The 20835-nt window shown below is 38.4% G+C and overlaps 1 protein-coding gene across 3 annotated transcripts in view; it reads right to left on the bottom strand.

Annotated features, from left to right (window-relative positions):
* Nucleotides 1-19453, bottom strand: part of LOC147380770 (serine/threonine-protein phosphatase PP1-like) — a 29559-nt gene extending 10106 nt beyond the window's left edge. For 2 of the 3 annotated variants that reach the window (XM_086431256.1, XM_086431257.1), the window contains exons 1-3: nt 18847-19453; nt 1729-2288; nt 1425-1651 (exon numbers count right to left, since the gene is read on the bottom strand). In XM_086431256.1, the coding sequence (XP_086287382.1) occupies nt 1460-1651; nt 1729-2288; nt 18847-19045 (951 nt within the window). In that variant the 5' untranslated portion in view covers nt 19046-19453 and the 3' untranslated portion in view covers nt 1425-1459. Of the gene's footprint in view, nt 1-1424; nt 1652-1728; nt 2289-4730; nt 4841-18846 lie in introns of all 3 variants that reach the window. The other variant, XM_086431258.1, reaches the window with a different exon arrangement.
* Nucleotides 19454-20835: the final 1382 nt, after the last annotated feature.

Below are 20835 nucleotides of genomic sequence, written 5' to 3'. Positions count from 1 at the left end.
TGGATGAGGACTTTTTATTTTTATTTTTATAGTTGTAGATAGTGGACATGATTACTATGGAGTGGTAACAATTAACTCTTAATTATTACTTATAGGGGATTAAAGCTTGAATTTGATTGTGGATTGAAACTTGAAATTTCAAAATTAGAAATATGTGTTTGTTATCTAATTTTTAGTATAAACTATGTATATATTTTATATTATTTATTTAAAAATTTTATGCGCATAAATTTACATCTTACGCCTCAAGGCACTAAAGATCCCACACCTTGCCTTAAACCTCAACATCTGAAAACATTAGTAAATGGTAAGAAGGATGTGTTTGTCAAGCATCACTGTATCTTGGTCGTTGATTGGATTACAGTTGAGATTCTGAAGAGGGGATAAATGTTTCCTTAGATCATTGCTCACCATAAGTCAAACTCAAACAACGTGGAATAAACTTTGATCAAAAGGTAGACCCCCATTCTTAACCTTCAATGAAAACAATGGTCCTAGAGGTATTCAACGAAGTTGAACTTGATAAATTAAGAAAGAAATCAACAAACCGAAAAAGAAAATATATATATATGAGAATGTTATCGTCCAAAGACCTCATAGGGATGTTCAAATTCTCCACCACATTTTTTTCCAATAATACAGCGACCAATTTTGTCTTCTAGTGAAAAAGACAAGGGTATATTAGTCTTTTTACATAATAAATACTTATTTACATAATAAATGCCCGTCTTTTACATAATAATTGCTAAAGGCGTTTAGTATTTAGATTTAAATGTCTTGTTAGCATTAAATGTTTTGACAATCAGTGCAAAATGTAGTTAAGAATGTTAACGTCCCCATGAAGTCTTGGACGTTAGCATTCCATATATATATATGGAGGCCGAAGCCCTAAAGAAAGCCAAACATTGTGCCAAACATTTTTCAATATGTGGGTTAGAAGTTTCAGAATGGGCTGAGTTTTTGGGAGCATGATCTCTATGGCTAGGAGATCATCCTCACAAAAAATCAGCCCACTCTGAAACTTCTAACCCCAATTTACAAGTTGAAGAATCATGGACCGTCAATTATTTGTAAACCACTTTTGATGGGGTTAGAAGTTTCAGAATTGGCTGATTTTTTTGTGAGGATGATCTCCTCACCATAGAGACCATCCTCACAAAAAATCAGCCCATTTTGAGACTTCTGACCTATATATTGAAAAATGTTCAATGTTTGGCTTTCTTTAGGGCCTCTGAACACTTCCCTATATATACTTTCAAAAAGATGACCTATAGATTATTTTGATTAGCTACAAAATGGTGAATATTAAAAGTCAAATCAGCAATGACTATTAAAGAAATAGCAAACATGTAGTGAATCCATTTAGATCCCATATCATATGAACATTCAAGACAATCAAACTCAGGCAATAATGTAGAACTAACCTTAGGAACTCTAGGGAGTATTGAGGGGTTTGAAGTCATATTATTTTTGCAGATATCATGAATTTTGACTTTTTCTCTGCTGGCTTAAGAATTTGAAAAGAACACATTAAGCTTGCATCAACAGTCATCATTGCACCAGAATTATCAAATTCACCACAATAGTTGGGGGCCGAAAATATTGTAACAAGTTGTCTATCAGCGAAGAATTCATACCCATCCTCTACAACCTGGATAAAATGACATCTAATTAATAGCATGAGTGACAAAGAACAATCCATAATGTAGATTCTGGAAAGTTAATAACCTGATGAGCACGACAGATAAGGTCCAAATCATGCTTTATTAAGAATTCTGACAACTTATCAGTGCCAAAGGTGTATGAGACTCCTCTATCGTTCATTCCCCAACCTTTAACATCTCTACCAGGATCGGACCAGAGTAAATCACAGAGCAAACCGATGTCAGGAACATCAGTTGGACGGGCTATATTTTTTATTTGATCCAAGTTTGTCAAATCTGGGGAAAGGCCACCATGCATGCATAATATTTTGTTATCTATAAGAGCTGCCACAGGAAGGCAATTAAAACAATCGGTAAAGGTTTTCCAAAGTCTCACATTAAACCGACGTTTACATTCATCATAGAATCCATATATCCGATTAATAGAAGCACATTCATGATTTCCTCTTAGAAGAAAAAAGTTCTCTGGGTATTTGATTTTATATGCAAGAAGAAGGCATATGGTTTCCAAACTTTGTTTGCCACGATCCACATAATCCCCTAAGAATAAATAATTGGCATGGGGAGGAAAACCCCCATATTCAAAAAGCCTCAAGAGATCACCATATTGTCCATGAATGTCACCTGAAAATACAGAAGCAATGAAAAACCCAGGGTTACAAACTTTTTCCAGGACAATTATCCCAAGGACATGAAAAAGAATGATCATGGCATCTCTCTAACGTAACAAACCAGAGAATAAAGCTTAGAACAGTCGTCATATTGATTCTAGTTTAAATACCACCTTCACCCACTAACTATTAACCAATAACCTCCTTGGCTAAAAAAAAAATTAGAATTTATAACACCAGCTGCTGTTACTCATCTTAGTCATAACTCGAGTGTGACTATGCTGTTGTTACACTACAATGTCAGTCCCATAGATAAAGGATGCTTGCATCAAGTCCACAGCCAGTGTTAAGAAAAAAAAATCCACTCTCCTAACATGTTCCATTCCATTCATTATAGGGCATTCCTAGAGACGATGTTGCAAATGCAAAGGAGCCCGATTGTAGTGAGAAGTAGGCAAGAGATAGCTAGAGGATTGTTGTGAACCAACACTCACAACTAAAAGTGTCCAACAAGAACTCAAACAAAAATTATATTTCATTTAACTTAAGAAATGTGTCAGGTTGAGAGACTCATGATTCAGAACCGGAACAGGTATAACTTGGGATTTTGGGTTTAGGAGGAACCTCGGGGATTGGCAGCTAGAGTCCATCACTAACCCAATCAATGGCTTATCTGATGTGCATATTGAGCCAATGAATGACGATCGTAGGGTTTGGGATAGATCTTTGGATAGAATTTTCTTTTTCAAATCATTTTATCAAGCTTTATCTCCTCATCCTAGAGCTTCTTTTTCTCATATTGCAGTCTGGGGTCCTAAGATTCCATCCAAAGTAGACTTTTTCATTTGTTGTTGCATTGCACAACGTTGAATAGATGGATCATATCAGTTTCAGAGGAATTGTAGTTGTTAATCGGTGCTAAAAATTGACATGTGCTTTCCATTATCCATATCTTCATTGTTCCAATGATGGTATGACCTGGCATTTCTTTAGAGGGAAAGAATCCTTTGGAGTTTGACTCCATTCACTGTTTTTGTTCCATTTGGAAGGAAAGGAATAATAAAGTTTCTCAAAGGAAAGAGAGCTCAATTCAACAAATGATTGCATGTGCCTACTGTTCTTTTGATGCAAAGTATTCAGGAAGCTTAGAGGCATCTTTTTGAGGACCTGTTGTTTATATGGAATCAAATTTGTTTTATTGAGTTGCAGGGGGTGGTTTTGTGGTGCTCTAATTTTGTTGTTTTGCTTGTACTTCTTTTATTTTTGTTTTAGATAGGTGTATGAGTGTATCAACCCCCTTTCTTTTTTCAATAAATTCTTTACTCAACAAAAAAATTAATTGAAAGGCAAAGAAAGTAGCAAGTGATGGTTCACTATCTTCCTTGTAAGAGTACATATGAAAAAAGGAGAAGAGAAAGATGTTGGAGAGAAAAATAATTTTTTATTCTCTTTACATGACTTAACGTCTTAAATCCCTTTATATAGAAAGGGACCAATATAGAAATTGTACTTAATCAATGTGGGACTAAACTTACTACTAGTAGACTACTTAAGAAATAGTTAGTACAATCAAGCTATATGACACTCCCCCTCAAGCTGGAACGCAGATATCAGATATGCCCAGCTTAGACAGAATACTACCAAAAACATGACGACTAACTGCCTTGGTTACGGTGTCGGCGAGCTGTTGAGAGGTAGCCACATATGGAGTACAAATCTGCCAAGAAAGAATCTTCCCGTGGATGAAATGTCAATCAACCTCAATGTATTTGGTACGAGACTGTTGTACGGGATTGACTGAAATACTGATGGCAGACTTATTGTCGCAGTACAACGAAAAGGGAAAAGAGATTGGTATCTTGATAAGTGCAGTATCAAGATAGTCATAAGCCTTTGAAGATGAGCAACATCAACAAGAAAGAGCGGGCCAAAATCAGAAGAGGTATGTTGCAAGCACGAATCAGAGACAACTTGGGCAGAAGAATGTGAAAAATACTCAAGTGCTGGGTGTAGAGTTGTCTGTCAGAGAAGAGCCACTATTTGGCTTTAAAGGACACTCATGAAGAGACCAACAAATTTCCTTAGCATGGCCCCATCATCCACAATGATAACACCGCTTTCTATAGAGGACGAGATGACAGTTGACTAGATTGAGTCGAACGATCAGGGAGAGGTAGAAGGGGAGGGAAAATAGCCAGAGAGAATGGCCGAGAAAACTGAGTGGCCATAGCTTAAGCGTCTGGAATCCTAGAGTTAATCAATCATGAGATTGTAAAAGAGGTATCGACAAACAATTTTGGATATTTAGGATTATCTTGCTTAAGTTCTTTTACAGCCCTGATAAGGAATCCAACCTTCCCACGACCACAAATAGCCATTTTTGCCAATTGAACCCATGTAACATAATTCAAACCATCTAACTTTACCCATGTTATTTGGAGAACGAGATTCTCACCTTGATTGGATGGAGAAAGGCACATTTCCACCCATATCGTTACCACTATAATCAAAGAAGATGAGGAATAAGTAGACATCTCTTATTCGATAAAAGTCTCAAATCACAATCTGTTAAAGAACACAAAAAGACAGCTGATTTCTAATTTATTTCATAGAAAAAGATTGGAGAGAGAGGTTTCATACCAAAGGTACTAAAAAACATATGGTCTTGCCAGTCACCGGTGAGGTTGTTGGTTACCAGAAATGTCACCCAAGACTATTAGTTGATGGAAATGTCGACGAAGGAACTGCCAATTGTCGAAGATGTCGTCGGTTATCAACTATGTGACGACGGTGGTTGTCAATGTAGTCACAATAGGTGGTGACTTTGATACCAAGATGAAAAGGGAGAAGAAAAAGATATCGGAGAGAAAATTAATTTTTTATTCTTGTTAAATGACTATTAGACTTAATCACTTTATATAACAAGGGACCAAAGATGATTCTTTGTACTTGATCGATGTGGGACTAAACTTACTAATAGTAGACTACTTAATAAATATTAAGTACAATCAAGCTTCCATCTAGCAAAAAAAACGAAACAATCAAGCTATATAGGCTAAGAAGTACTTAGTTATTAAGCTAGAAGATAACTTCTTTCCTACTTACATATATACAGCCTTCTCCACTAAAACTTAAAGCAACTAAAACTTTTAATTAAATCAATTAAAACTTCTAATTTCCTAATACCATGAGATGCATCCAAAGTCACAACATCACTGTCAAATGTGATTGAATATTCGCAGATGCGAAAATCAATCTATAAACCACATATGTGACCCTAGCATATGCAGTTTATAGTCATTGAACTCCATATGTGATTGCATATGGTAATATGTGATGGCATAGTGCCAACACTCATAATTTTGACCGTTGGTCAGCAACTATTTTTTTCTTTTTTTATACACATTTTTTCTTAGAACTAACCCAATTACCCTACTTTTTTTACAACATACTCTCTCTATAAATTAAGCTTCAATACACTCAAAAGAATTAAAAATCTATATAAGGCTTCATTATATCAAGAACAACCTACATCTACTTCTTTCTTTTTATCCTTCCTCTTCTACAATGCTACAACACATTCTTTCTTCTTGTCCTTCCTCAAGCTCAAAGTACAAAGGACCAAGAATACAGGATTTAAGATTCAAATTCAAGAGAAAGCTCAAGACTCAAGATTCAACTTCTTTCTTTATCTAATTATATCGCAACTCTCAGATTGAGTCATTGAGATATTTATACCTTTAATTTATAGTTCACTTACTTTATTACGCGTTTTAAACTAACAAACCACTCAAGTTAGAAGTTTCCTAATTTTTTCTTCATAGTAGACTCCTAATAGTTATATTACTTAATAGATAACACTTATTACTTGATAGTCTAATACTAGTTTTTCTCTTTCTAGTTAGTAGTTATTAGTTAGTTTTCTATTTCTTAGATAGTATTATAGTAAATATTATTTTAGAAAGTAGAAATTTGGATAAACATCTTCTTTTTTTGTTACTTAAATTATAAATTTATAATAGTAAATAATATTTTGGAACTTTTTACTTGTTTGAACCTAATTTAATTTTTGTTACTTATTTGGAACCTTTTACTTATTACTAGTTAGAGAGGTAGACTTGTAAACTTCAATTAAGGTCTTGGTATTTAGAAACTCCATTCTTTAGCTAGAGTCGTAGAAACTTGAATAGTTAGTTAGAGACCTAGAATTTTCACATCTTCTTCGTTGGCCAACTCTTCTCTAAGGCCCAAATCGAATTATTTCAACTGGAAAGACGGTCATTACCGTAGTGGAACTAAAAATAGTCAAGAGGCATAAAAGTACAAAGACTCCAAGTAGAAAATATATTTTTTTGAGTATTTATTTTAGTTCAAAATACTAAATATAATACAAAATAAATGTGATGTACAATTGATTGGTGGCCATAAAATGGAGTTGATTCAATTATAAAGGATACATGTCTGAAGAGATGGCCTAACATGGTATGCATTGGGCTGCAAAAGTAATTAATTTTTTACACGGTAATTATTAATCAACAATTAAATAATGATGGTGACCATTTTACCTGATGAAGCGTTAGAGAATGATATGCAAATGAGGAGATATGGAATTTGATGGTTTTTTATCCATTGATGAATCTTAACTTGGACTCATGATTGCAATCTTTTTATATTTTGAACAATACCTTGAATGTGTTGTGGACCTGTGGTTATTTGGTATGGATGATATTGGTATTGGATTTGGTGATTTATTATTATAATTTAAAAAGGAATTTGATGATATAATATAGAACACAACTTAGTAGGAACAATTACACAACCCTAACTATGGTTATAGGAGGGAACCATTCTAGTATCCTCCTCCCTTTTGCTTTCTCACGTGTTACAAGTTAAAAATCTCGCTGCCAAGCTTCTTTCAAGAGCTTACTACGAGAAAGATTGTTGGTAGAGGTGTTGAGAAATGAGGATTGTATAGAAGCAGACTATGATTTCCTTACTATTGTTGCAATTGTTGCTAATACTATCACTAATGGATCTAGTCATCTTTTTTAATTTGTTTTTTCTTATCCTATTGTAGCAATTTATACTACCTTTTTTTGTGGCATGTTGGTTTTAATCATTTCATTATTGTTTTCCAAACATTTTGCAAGTCTAATAAATTTCAATATGATGTTTGTGAATTTTTTAAATGAGTTACGCATATTGATACTTCTAGCATGCAAAATGTTGTCTCTTTTTTAATTGTTCATTCCGATGCTTTTTGGGTCCTTATCCAATTACATTTCTTGTTGATTTTCAATATTTTGTTACACTAACAAATGATTATCCTCACGTTATTTGAATTTATATTCTGAAATCTAAATATGACATTACTTTAAGTTTTTAGGAATTTCAATCTTTGGTGCATACTCAGTATGGTGCTTCTCTCAAAGCTCTAACGATGAGTACTCTGATCTCCTTTCAATACCTCCAGGAGAATGGTAAGGTCAATCACTTTTTTTTTTCTTAGTCCTTACACTCCTTACCAGAATGGTGTGGTTTAGCACAAGAGTAAGCACCTCATTAGTGTTACTAGGTATTTGTTACGGGGTATGCATATGCCAAAGTCTTATTGATCAATGACTTTGCTCACTTCTTTTTTCTTGATTAACTGAACTCCTCGAATCTTAGATGAGAATACTCCCTGTCAAAATCCCATGTCCCAGGATCTTTTTTTTTATAGGAAAAACAAATGTATTAATAAGGAGGTCGAGGTGACCAATTACAAGACAAATACAAAAGAAACTTATCAAAAAACTTTATAGGGAGCAAAGGGCATCCAATCTAAAACAAATTTCTCAAAGAAAACTCCTCTGAAAGCGACATCCACCTTACACCAATAAAACAACAACCCTAAGATAAACAAAACCATCTCATGGTCAGGCCTTTCAACACCCGGAAACATTCTCCTATTTCTCTCCATCCAAGTGCCCCACAAATTGCAAAAGGGAGCAAGGCCCAAAGGGTTTTTTTCCTACTAGTGAAACCAACCGTATTCCAACTCGTAAAAAGAAACAAAGAGGAGTTTGGGAAGACCCAACTAGCTTTGAACAGCTGCAGAAAATAAAATCAAATCCTTGCCACAAAATGACAATGAAATAGAATATGATCAATGGATTCCCCACTGGCACAGCACAAGGTACAAAAATTTGGTGTTATAAGACCTCTACTAATTAGATGATCAAGAGTGAGTGGTTTACCAAACACCGCTAGCCAAACAAAGAAGGAGATTTTTGAAGGGACCTTCGCCCCCTTAGATGGTGGCCAGTGGAAAAAAACAACCCCATGGGGCTCTATGGTGGTTCTAAAAGCATTGACTGAGAAACATCTCTCCCTGTTGTAGGTCAAATCCCAACAATCACTCCTAGAAGGCAACACACAATTGATCCAGCTTAGAGGATAGATTTGCTATCTCTTGAATCTCCCAATCATCGGAGGCCCTCCTAAATACAAAATCCCAAGAGTTCCCAATCATCGAAAGTCCCAAGTTCTTTTGTTTTCAATTGAGCCTTGAGTTTTTGGGTGTACCTACTTTATTCAAAAACCTCATCCTCCTAGTCTCCAAAATTTGGAAAATAAAGTCATTCGTGTCTTCATTGATTATTCCAATATGTCCAAGGGCAATAGATGTTATAGTTTTTTTTTTATCGATAAAGATAAATTTATTAAAAAGAAAGCGAGGGGGTCGAGGTGACCAACCCAAACACAAAGAGAAACAACAAAGAAAAGACAACAACACAACAAAAGAAGAAAAACAAACAAAACGGGGCCGGCAAGTTAAACTCGCGGCAACGAACAAACCCTATCCCATCACACGAGAAAATCTTCAAAGAAAACCCCCTTGAATTCCTTGTAAAGTTTATTCCAAGAAAACAAGATCTCGAGAATAGAAAGAACTAATTCTTCCCTTGTAGAAATTCTCCCCTCAAAAGTGCAACGATTCCGATCCTTCCAGATACCCCAACAAATTGCAAAAGGGGTTAAGAACCAGAGAATCTGTTTAGAAGACGAGAAAGATGCACCCCAAGCCAACCACGATTCCAAAGCCAACTTGACCGAGCTAGGAAAACAACCCTCTATTCCGAATAGGGACAGGAAGTGCGGCCAAATATAATGAGCCGCCCGACAATGAATAAGTAAATGATCCACCGTTTCCGCCTGACTTCTGCACATACAACACTGATTCGGAGAAATAAAGCCTCTTCTGATCAACTAATCTAAAGTTGCGAGTCTCCCTAAAGCCGTCAGCCAAATAAAAATCGATATCTTAAGAGGTATCTTACCCCCCCAGACAAATATGTAAGGGAAGACCGCTAAACTACTTGGAACAATGCTATCGTACAAAGATTTAACCGTGAACTTCCCATCCCGAGTGCCTACCCACAATCTCTCGTCTTCTGCGGAATTCTGCACATAGTTACTCTCCACCCTGTGGATTAAGCTCCCTAACGTATCCAACTCCCAATCATTAAACTCTCTTCTAAACCCGAAATCCTAGTTTAATGTACCATTTTCGAAGATCTTGAACGCGGAAACGACTTGATTCTTTTTCAAAGATAACTCGAAAAGATCCGGAAATGAGTCCTTAAGAGAACCATTCCCACACCACCAGTCTTCCCAGAATCTCACCTTGATCCCACTCCCCACCTTAAATTTCACCCTATTCTTAAAAACCATAAGTCCTTTAAGAATGCCCTTCCACACCCCACACCCTAGCGCACTTCTCGCTGGACCACTCTCCCAGCCATTCTCTTTAACACCATACTTATCGACAACTACTTTCCTCCAAAGACTTTCCTTTTCCTCCCCAAACCTCCAAAGCCATTTTCCCAGCAACGCCGAGTTCATAGACTTAAAGTTGCGAATCCCCAAACCCCCAGTTCTCTTAGGTAAACATAACTTACTCCACCTCACCCAATGATGTTTTCTCGCACCGTCTTTACAATGCCACAGAAAATCTCGACAGATTCTTTCTAATTGTACTTCCACATTCCTTAGCAAGGAAAATATGGAGAGAGTGTAGATGGGAATGCTAGCCAACGCACTTTTAATAAGTATAATCTTCCCTCCTTTAGATAACAACTTTGCTTTCCACATACAAAGTTTCTTCCTCATCCTTTCTACCATCGGCTCCCAAATGTCCTTGCTAGTATAGCCCATCCCCAAAGGAAGTCTCAAGTATGTGGAAGGAAGGACCCCTGTTTGGAACCCAATCAAGGTCGTCGTTGCTTCCAACCCATCTACCTCACCTACCGCAAATAACTTGCTTTTGCGAAGGTTAACTAGGATACCAAAAATTGCCTCAAAACACCCAAGAATACCGCTTAAGAAACTCAATTGCCTCGGAGAATAATCCAGAAAGATTAAAGTGTCGTCTGCAAACTGTAGATGAGAGACCATATGACCACCCACCTTGGTAGAAAAACCGGTGAGCTCCCCCTCAACTACCACCTTGGATAACATCCTTCCCAAGGCCTCCATGACAATCACAAACAAAAAAGGCGACAGCGGGTCTCCCTGACGAAGACCTCTCGAGCTTCTAACATATCCAGTTGAAGATCCATTAATCAGAATCGAAAAAGTTGAAGTTTAAATGCATTTCATGACCCACCTATCCCCGAAGGCCATCCTCCTCAACAAATATTTTACCAAATTCCAGTTGACATGGTCGTAGGCTTTTTCTAAGTCAACTTTGCAGACTAAACCCGGAATTCGAGCTTTTCTACGCGAATCGATACACTCGTTGGCTATAAGCACCCCGTCCAGTATTTGTCTCCCTGCCACAAAAGCTCCTTGGGCCGGGCCCATGATACCACTTAGCACCGTTTTAAACCTGGAAGCTAAGCCCTTAGAGATAATTTTATAAACTGAGCTCACCAGACTAATCGGTTTAAAATGCTTGATCTCTTCTGTCCCCGACACCTTAGGAATCAAGGCAAGAAACGTACAATTAGACCCCAGATCTAAAAAACCTTCCCTGTAAAAATCTTCAATGGACGCCATCACATCTACCTTCACTGTCTCCCAACAAGCTTTGAAAAAGCCTTGGAAGAAACCATCCGACCTCGGAGCCTTATCACTAGCCAAACTACACACCATTCCCCAAACTTCATCTAAATCAAACGGTCTTTCGAGCCACCTCTGTTGTTCTGGAGTAATGATGTCAAAATGCAAAAAGTCGAGAGTAGGTCTGTCCACGTATTCCTCCGCATACAAATTGCTATAGAACTGCACCACCCCCTCACACACTTCCTCCTCCCCTATCTTCCACGAATCATTTACTTTAAGCTTTGAAATGAAGTTTACTCGACTGTTGAAGTTTGCCATACGATGGAAGAAAGCAGTATTTCTGTCCCCTTCATTTAACCACCGAACTCTCGAATTTTGTTTCCAGTAAATTTCCTCCATTGCGACAAATCTTTGGAACTCAATTTTAAGATTCACTCTTCTTAGCCTCTCCTCAACCCCCAAACCCCCTCTCTCCTCCTTCCCCTCAAGATCTTGCAATTCCGCCAACAAGTTTCTTTTCCTAACATCCACAGACCCAAAAGTTTCTTTGTTCCAGATTTTCAATTTTTCTTTAACAGCCTTCAATTTCAACCTCAATACTTTTCCTGAGCGACCATCGAAGGAGAGCTCGCTCCACCAAGTATCAATCATTTCCCCAAAACCTTGATGCTCTAACCACATGTTCTCAAATCTAAAAGGGGAAGGCCGATTTCTCGCCAACCCAGCCGCCAAAGAGATGGGACTATGATCCGACACAAGGTTTGGCCATTTATCCTGACTAAGCCTCCCAAAATGTTCTTCCCAACCCAACGAAACTAAAAATATGTCCAATCTGCAAAACTTCGGGTCCTCCTGGTTGTTTGACCACGTGGACCTTCCCCCACAAAGCGGAAGGTCTACTAGCTCATTGTGATCAATGAATTCCGAAAACTTGCGCATCTTCGGAGTGATTCTCGACCCCCCACTCTTCTTGAACGAAAAGCGAATCACATTGAAATCTCCTCCAAAAACCCAAGGTCTGTCCCAACGCTCCTTAATGTCATCTAATTCTTCCCAAAACTAATTTCGTTCCCTCTCTAAGGTTGGGACATAAACTCTTGAGAAGACCCAAGTAAAATCCTCTCCAATCAACCTACATAAGACGGAAACTGAAAATGCTCCAATGAGATTATCCTCTACCACCACTGCTTCCTGTTCCACATTAAAACGATGCCTCCCAAAGCCCCCCAAGAAGGAAGCGCACACCACCCAACTGATCTAATGCCCCAAAACTCCTTTATCACCCTGTCATCCACCTTGTCTAACTTCGATTCTTGAAGGACCAACATATGGGGTTTAATATGATGTAAAGTGGCCTTTATTGCTGCCCTTTTTGACGCCGCGTTAACCCCCCTAACATTCTAGGACAGAATTATAATCGACATTTGAACCTACAAAGCGCCTCTCGGCTTTCTTCCCTTTTGTGGCTATGAGTGGAAACTCCTCCACAGATCTCTTGAGTTGAATAATTTCCTTCTTCAACCTTTTATTCCTCTCCTTAACCCATTTATCACAGCCCAATAAGTGTCTCGTAATCTTTAGTCTGGAGAATTCGTACTGAAATCGTTCCCTCAGCGACATTTTTATTCCCCGATTAACTGTGAGGACATCCCCTGAAAGGGGCCATTGTCCCATCACTTTTTGCATGCAAAACTCCACTCCTATACTGGTTTTAAGAGCTACATTAACAAGTAATCGAGACATCTTACCTTCGTTCCTGATGGACATCCCCACTTTCAACCCAGCTTCCAACAAGTTAGCCAAAATTTGCTCAGTTAATTTTCGTATCTTATTCTGATACTCTTCACTGTCATTCCCCACCCTTTCTGGTGTCGCCGACTTTGACGGAAAACTCGCCTTTCCAGGCAAACACCTCAAAACTAGCCTTTCTTTAATAGACCCAGAGAAAAGGTTTTTCTCCACTCTCGTTTGATTGTCGCACCACAGATCATGCTTTTCTGCTATGGGTTCTGCGTTTCTGATCAGTAAGCTCAAGCCTGACATGGTCCCTGGCCCACTATTACCATGCATCGGGGAAAAGGACAAGCAAACCCATGGAATTCACAACCCTGTAGTTCCTTCCGTCAGAACAATTTTGAGACTCCCCCTATCCCGATGCAAAACTCTGCCTCCCAGCAATCAATCCATTGTGGAATTTTCCTTCTAGTATTCCCACTCCCTCCTTTTTTGAAACCTAGAGAGGAGGTAAAAAACCGGTGTCCATGAGTTGTCTCTGTCTGATTAAATCACCTTCGACTAACCCATCTGATACCGCTGTGGTCAGTCCTCGAGTATTCTACTCTTCCATACACTGATCGTCGGTTGCACTGCTTCTCCTCCCCACAGCTCCATCTGCGTTGTCCGGTACACTTCCGTTGCTCTTGGGTGTCTCACCCTCTGTCGCATTCCAACCCAACGAAGACTTCTCCAGAACTTCATTTTTGACTCGTCTGTTACCAGACCTCAACTTAAAAACCTTACTCCTTAGGACCAATCGTCGGGCTTTCTTGATCTTTAAACCAAGCCCCTTAGCAGGCCCGATTGGATTATCGCCCACTTTAGCCCAACTCTCCTTAGACTTTGGATTCTTATTCAACTTTGGGCCCCCATAGATTAAAGCCTCAGTTTCCTTCACCAAGCCAGGGCCGCCCATTCTCACATGGGCCTCACTATCTGGCCTAGACGTAACCCGTCCCTGGCATCTGTTACTTTTAATCCCTTCGTTGACTCTTTGGGCATCCCTACCCAGCCCAACTTCAGTACGATGGGCTTCGCTGCCCAGTCCAACTACACACCCATCCTGGATTTTGGCGTCACATTGTCCTGCCTCATGGAATTGGACCTCCAAGCCTAGCCCGACAGCCGTACAGTGGATCTCGTTGCCCAGCCCACCTGCGTCCTTAACCTGGGTTGTTACCTCAGAAAGTCCTGCGCTCGCAAGATAGGCCTCAATCCCTGGCCCATTATTGGTTGTACAGTGGGCTATTTTGTTGATATTAACTTCAACTCCAAATTTGGTCCCTGCTATCAAAGCCTCCAGATCGCATGCCTTAGGCTCACCCACCGCCCCAATCTTACGTAGCCACTTCTTATACCTTAAGTTTCTAGCTACTATTCCCAATACCTCCACCATATGCAAGTAATCCTTCTCCCATCTTCGAGATTTCCCGCATTTATGACTCTTGCCACGTGTTTTGCTATTGGTGTTTAGCTTATCAATCAAGAAGTTCAGACTTCTCTACCGCACGCCACCTCTTTCTACAGATGATACATTTCGATACGAATCGATAGCTCCAGGTACCTCTGCCACTCCTACCTCCTCCTCTGTCTGAGAATAACTATCCTCCATCGGAAACCAATTTTCCTCCACCTACGTTCCCCTTTCGACTGAGCTGCTAACCACCTTGTCTACACCCTTCTCCAATGTCTCTAAGGAATCTGGAACCACGGTTTCTAGCTTCTCGTCTTCATCTACTACCACCTCCACCCCTAGTGAATATTTACAACCTTTGACCCAAAGGTAGATGTTATAGTTCCAAGTCTCACAATTGTTTACCTCTATGAATATTACCATTTTTAACAAGTTCATCATTTCTCCATTGATCATTCTAAATTTGATTCCATACTTCCTATTCCTTTATCTATCCAACGAATACTCTTTCACCATAACAAAAGGATTATATCACCTATGCTTGCCAAAGACAACATGACCTCCACTATAACACCACAAACTCAATATCCTCCGTGTTGGTAGCTCCTATAGGCATTTCTAGTCTTGTGTTTCATGATACTTCTTCAAACCTTTCCTTACTCCTATTGTTATTTGCAATAGAGTTCGCAAGTGTATGACCCCTTACCCCCTTGCCAAGTACGTGTAATATCAGGTTGTGTCTTCTTCTAATAGGGCTTCTTTTTATTGTTGACATTTTTATTTTACCTCGTATTGTTCATTATGTTGTTCTCCAACCTGCCTAGAAAAGATGCTATAATGGAGGAACTTATTGCTCTTATGAGTAATCAAACTAGGGATATGGTCTTTTTTCCACTAGGGAAGAAAACAGGTGGATATTTGTGTTTCTACTGTGATTTATGATGGTAGTAGCATGATATAAGGCCCTCATATTCACACAAGGATTAACCCAGGCTTATGATTTGGATTATGATGCAACATTTACTCATGTGGCTAAGTTAACCTATGTTCATGTTCTCGTCTCTCTTACCTCCAATTAGGATTGCCCTCTTATCAATTGGATGTTAAGGCAATTGACATAGAAAATCAATAAGGATCCACCTTGCTTTCTACTTCAAAATTCCATCTCTGGTTTGAAGTAATCGCCTCGAGCTTGGTTCCATCGTTTCAACGAAATGATTACTAACATAAGTTTCCAGAGATGCCACTACGATCATAGGTTTTATTCACTTTAGTCCCACTAGCCATACAATCCTCCTTATTTATGTTGAGTATATTATTCCCATTGGAAACGACTCTTCCTTCATTTCCCATGTGAAGTATGAACTTGGCCATGTTTTTGAGGTAAAAGTTTTCGGTAGTTTGAACCTTTTTGAGGTTGCTCATTCCAGGAAAGGGATAATTATTTCTCAAACTATCAAGGAAGGTATTGCCAATGATGAAACTACCAAAAAAAGATGGGAATCAAATGAGAAAAGAGTTATCAAATTGCCTTTGAGAAGATTAAAAAACTAGTACAAGCTCTTACATTGATGTCACCCATAGAAGGAAAACCATTGTTGTCATACTTGTCATTTACTGAAGATGCCATGGGTGTGCTCTTAGCGTAAGATGATCAACAAAATGCCTACACACTACTTAAGCAAATGGTGACTCCTCGCAAACAACAGGTTATGATTGGCTTACATGATCTCATAGGGATTTGGGCATCTTGTCAAAGTTTCCCGATGCTTGTATGGCACACATCGGTCATTGGCAAAAAAGTCCCCTCCAATAAAGTTTTAAAACATGTTCTCCCCTGTATCAAAAGGTGAATTCTTCTTGGGTCACGTGCAATGTTGTTTTTCATCCATTGTCTCATGCACTGGGGCATTAGCCATCAAGTATGTTTCCCATTCTTGAGAGAATCCCAAGATGTCTCACGAGGAACCGAGATGGGAAGTTGGCTCTCCATATTAGTGCAGACTTGAAGTAGAGGATGTGAAAAGCATCAATTAGAATGATTATTTCCTATTTCGATCAAACATATTCAAGGTAATGTAGGAATAGATCAAATATTTAATTAATTAAGAGAAAGATGACAGATATGGTTTGGGCATGCTCAAAGATGGTCAATCATATTCCCTTTTTTAGAAGAATATTCAAGTTAAAGGTTCTAAACAACCAAGAAGACTCAAGATAACGTGGATTGAGATTGTGAAAGTAGATATGAACACTTTCAAAAACTAAGCCTTAGACATAATGGAATAGAGGAACAAAATTTATTTAGACATCCCTAAATCTTTGGTTTTGGATCCTTTAGTGCAAGGTTCCAGGACTTCATCTTCTTCTCAAAAGACTTCCTAGGGTTTCCTAGAAAACTCAAGGTTCTAGGATTAGGGTTTTGGAAAGTAGAACTTCTAGGATTTGGGGCTTTTGTATCTGGTACTAAACTTGAGGGTTGGAAGAGAATTGGATTTGGTTTTCCCTTAGTTAGAAGATTGCTTTGGACATCACAGGGGGTGGAGAGCTATTTATAGATGTTTGGAATGACTCGAATTAGTGATTTGAGTCCCAAATTGAATAAACATCAATATGGACCCTTGGCTTAAGCTTGGAACTTATCTAAATGGTCTAGATAAGACTTAGATCATTGATAAGGGTTTAGATTTGATTAGGAAGGGTTCTAAACCTCTAGATTGAGTTTGGCATAAGACCAAGCTCAAATATGGATAGATGATTATGGACCATCGGATGAAATATGTATTTTTTAAACCCTAAATCTACACACACACACACACACAAAAGTAATCTGGGATTGGATTAGGTGGGCCCCACATTAATTCTAAGTGAGTGGGATAGATCTTATTCGATCAAATCTCATTTGGGAAGGCCGAAGGCCAGTGAGGCAAGAATATAATTAGGGTTAAATGGCTTTGTCAAGACCACGTGCTAAGGGACTGACTACATGGTTGTGACTGGTAGTGTTGTGCCAAGGTTGTGCTTGGGGCTATTTTAGGTTTGCATACGGCTTTGTCAGGGCATGCTTAGGTGTCACGGTATTGTAGGTTCAACAATGAAGGGACAATGTGATACAAAAGACATGGTCCAACTATCGCAAGCCTTGAGTACCTTACTTAGTGCAATGCTTTAGTGCTCCCAACATAGACGCAAATGCCCAATTATGTTGAGGGTTCTCCACACCCACAGGCCACAACAGTGTCATTGGACCATAACTCAAGTGTCTCAAGGGAACATCGGTTCACATGACGCATACAAGGCACCTAATGTGGTCAACAGGCCATAAAAAATCTATCTTTAGCGTTCTGATGCACAAAATTGCCCATAGTGTGCACAATGTCACATGACACAGCACCACCCGACATGTGTCTCAATGTTGATTTCCCAATAGGGGCGATACGAGGGAAGGAACGATCATGACCCACAATGACGGCATAACGAACGCATGTGCCAATCCTCAAGGCCCAAACATGTGTCTCAATGTTGATTTCCCAATCTAACACCGTGTTGGGGCCTTCTCAAGTGCTCACAATACCCCAGGATGATCCCTTCTAGGATTGTTTCAAGCCAACCATGGCTTAAGCCAAGATGTTCCCAGGAACGATCATGACCCAGGATGCTAATTTTTTTATGAAATTAATTAAGGAAACATCAAAACTAGAGGCCAATTATATTATCTCATGAATTGCATTGGGTCATGTCAACATTGTGGGTCCAGCACTAAATACACCTGTTTTGGCCCTGTTGGACCAAACTGGAGGTCATAATCTTATAGCCCACATTAACATGAATTGTGCCAGGCTTTAATATGAGCTTAGGCCTCCAGAAATCACAATATAATTGTGCCAGGCTTTAATATGAGCTTAGGCCTCCCCATGACCGCAAAGGTCATCACATGGGATTTCCTGGTTCAACCTAGAGCCGGCTTGGGGCGAACCTGGAGTGGGGTCGTCTTACAAGGCCATCATGACTCCAAGGTACCTGCATTATCACTCACAATACAAATTTGCAAGAAAATTTTCTTTTAAGCACAAAACACACATACAATCTTAAAAACATCAATAAACAGTCAAACCATCATGTAACATACTTCAAAAATAATCAAGAATATTACGAAGAAAAAAAAACACACAAATGATCTACCAAATGATAAATTCAAATTCCAACAACAAAAAATAAAACAACCAAATCTTGCAGAAATCCCAAAACGAAAACTAAATGGAAACAACAAACAACTCATCCATGACCAGAATATTTTATTTAAAAATTTAAAAAAAAAAAAAAAAAATCGCACCACAGATCTTGATTGGCGCTTCGAGTTCTAACAGATTGGGCTGCTGGAGGAAGATTTCCCTAGAAGCAGTGCAAAGTTGCCGAATCTCAGCTTCCGAGACCTGAACCTGCTTGCCTGGCCTTAACGATCTGACCTCCAAAAGCCGCTTTATGATTTCGTCCAGAACGGCAGGATCGATTCCTTGGCCTGGTAAGGCCATAGATCTTCTACTACTGTTACTTGCTCAAAAAATCCCTCAGTTTCAAGGACCAGAACCCTAGAAACAAAAGAACAAGATTTCTCTACTTCTGTATCCAATTTGGTGAGAGGAGATCATAATAATATATAATAATTATACAAATATAAAAATGATAATTTAATTGAACAATATAAGCATTTTAGGGCAAATCATGAGATCGTGAGAGAGAGAGAGAGGATCGATGCCAACTCCAATGTGGCGACAGCACTATGTATATAATAATGGATCTTTCGTTATGTGCCGTCGTGTCGTCGTTGGAACTTGGAACATTCCAACAATCATTCATTTCATATGATGAATTGAAGGGGGCGAATACGTACACGCCAAAATGCTATCTATATGCATGCACAAACTGACACTAGTGGGCGCGTGGGTGGTTTTGTTTGTGCGTTTTGCACATGATCTACAAATTAAAAAATTAATAAGTAGGAAAGAGAATTATTTTTCATTTTCACGAAAAAGATATATTTAAAATATTAATTGCAAGATTTTTTAAGATTATAAGGATATTTTTATAATTAAAAAAAAAAAATCCTTACTAACTTAGTAAAATTTTAAATCTTATTAAAAATTGTTGAGATCAAATGAAAATATTTGGATAAAAAAATTCAAAAATATATTTTTTTTTCCAAACTTGATCCAAGGCTTTGAATTGACTATCAAATTTAAAATTAAAATTCAATAGTGAAAATATTGTTTCTTTAACATTTTTTTAAGTTAGTAATAAGATTCCAATCTTACTAAATTAGTAAAGTTGGTTGGATGTTATTGAAAACTAAGGGCCTATTTGGATTGACTTCTCTAAGTGCTTCTGACTCTGGCAGGGAGTTAAAAGCACTTGCTCTATCATTTGGACATCCAATGCTTTGAAAGAACAACTTTTTAAAAAAGTCAAAATAGTACTTTTATGAGAAGTACCGAAATTGGTACTTGTCAATTTAGTTTTTGCGGAGAGCAATTTTTCTGTCAAATTTTTACGTGCAATTCCAATTTTACCCTCAAGAGTAAAAAACTCTTTTATCATTTTTTTTATTTCCTAACCACACGAAATAGAAACACGACTCCACACGAAATAGATCGAGACTCCACATGAAACACGAAACAGATCAAGAGGAGATTCTCGTTCGACAGAGCCCTCGAGAGTGATCTCTTTCCCTCCGACAAGTCTTCTCCCTCGAGCGACTACGGTGACTAGTGCTCCATCAACGGAAACCCTTAAGGATCCTAAACAATTTCAAATAGGAGGGAGAGGCAGCAAGAGGAATTGGAATCGGAACTCAAAATAGAAACACCAAAAACAAAACTCTATTTCTCTCTCTCTCTCTATGGATTTGGATCCAGAAGACTTGCTTCGAGATGACGAAGACAACCTAGAAAATGAGTTATATCAGGTTTTTGGGTTCCTCTCTCTTCTCTCTGTATGTTTGTCTGTTTGTATGTCTCTCTCTAACTCCTTTTTGAACAAATCATCCGGAAAGAGATTACAACAAAGAGATGGTTGTGTACCTGATCGATGCATCACCTAAAATGTTCAACCACTCCAACAAATCAATGAGTTTATACTCTCCCCCACACAGTACCAATTATAAATTGAAATGTTTTTTGGAGTATTTATAAATAAAAAAAATGTTTTCTAGAGTGCCACTGCAAATCTCTCACCTACACTGCTACATTTTTCATTGCCACGTGGAGTATAGTTGCATCTGATTTAAATAGCTACATAGTTCCCTCTTCCAAACACCATTCAAGTT

Source organism: Akebia trifoliata, unplaced genomic scaffold (assembly GCF_017979445.1).
Source record: "Akebia trifoliata isolate Shusen 1 unplaced genomic scaffold, ASM1797944v1 Contig01006, whole genome shotgun sequence".
NCBI lineage: Eukaryota > Viridiplantae > Streptophyta > Magnoliopsida > Ranunculales > Lardizabalaceae > Akebia > Akebia trifoliata.
This window is presented reverse-complemented; position numbering and strand designations above follow the sequence as displayed.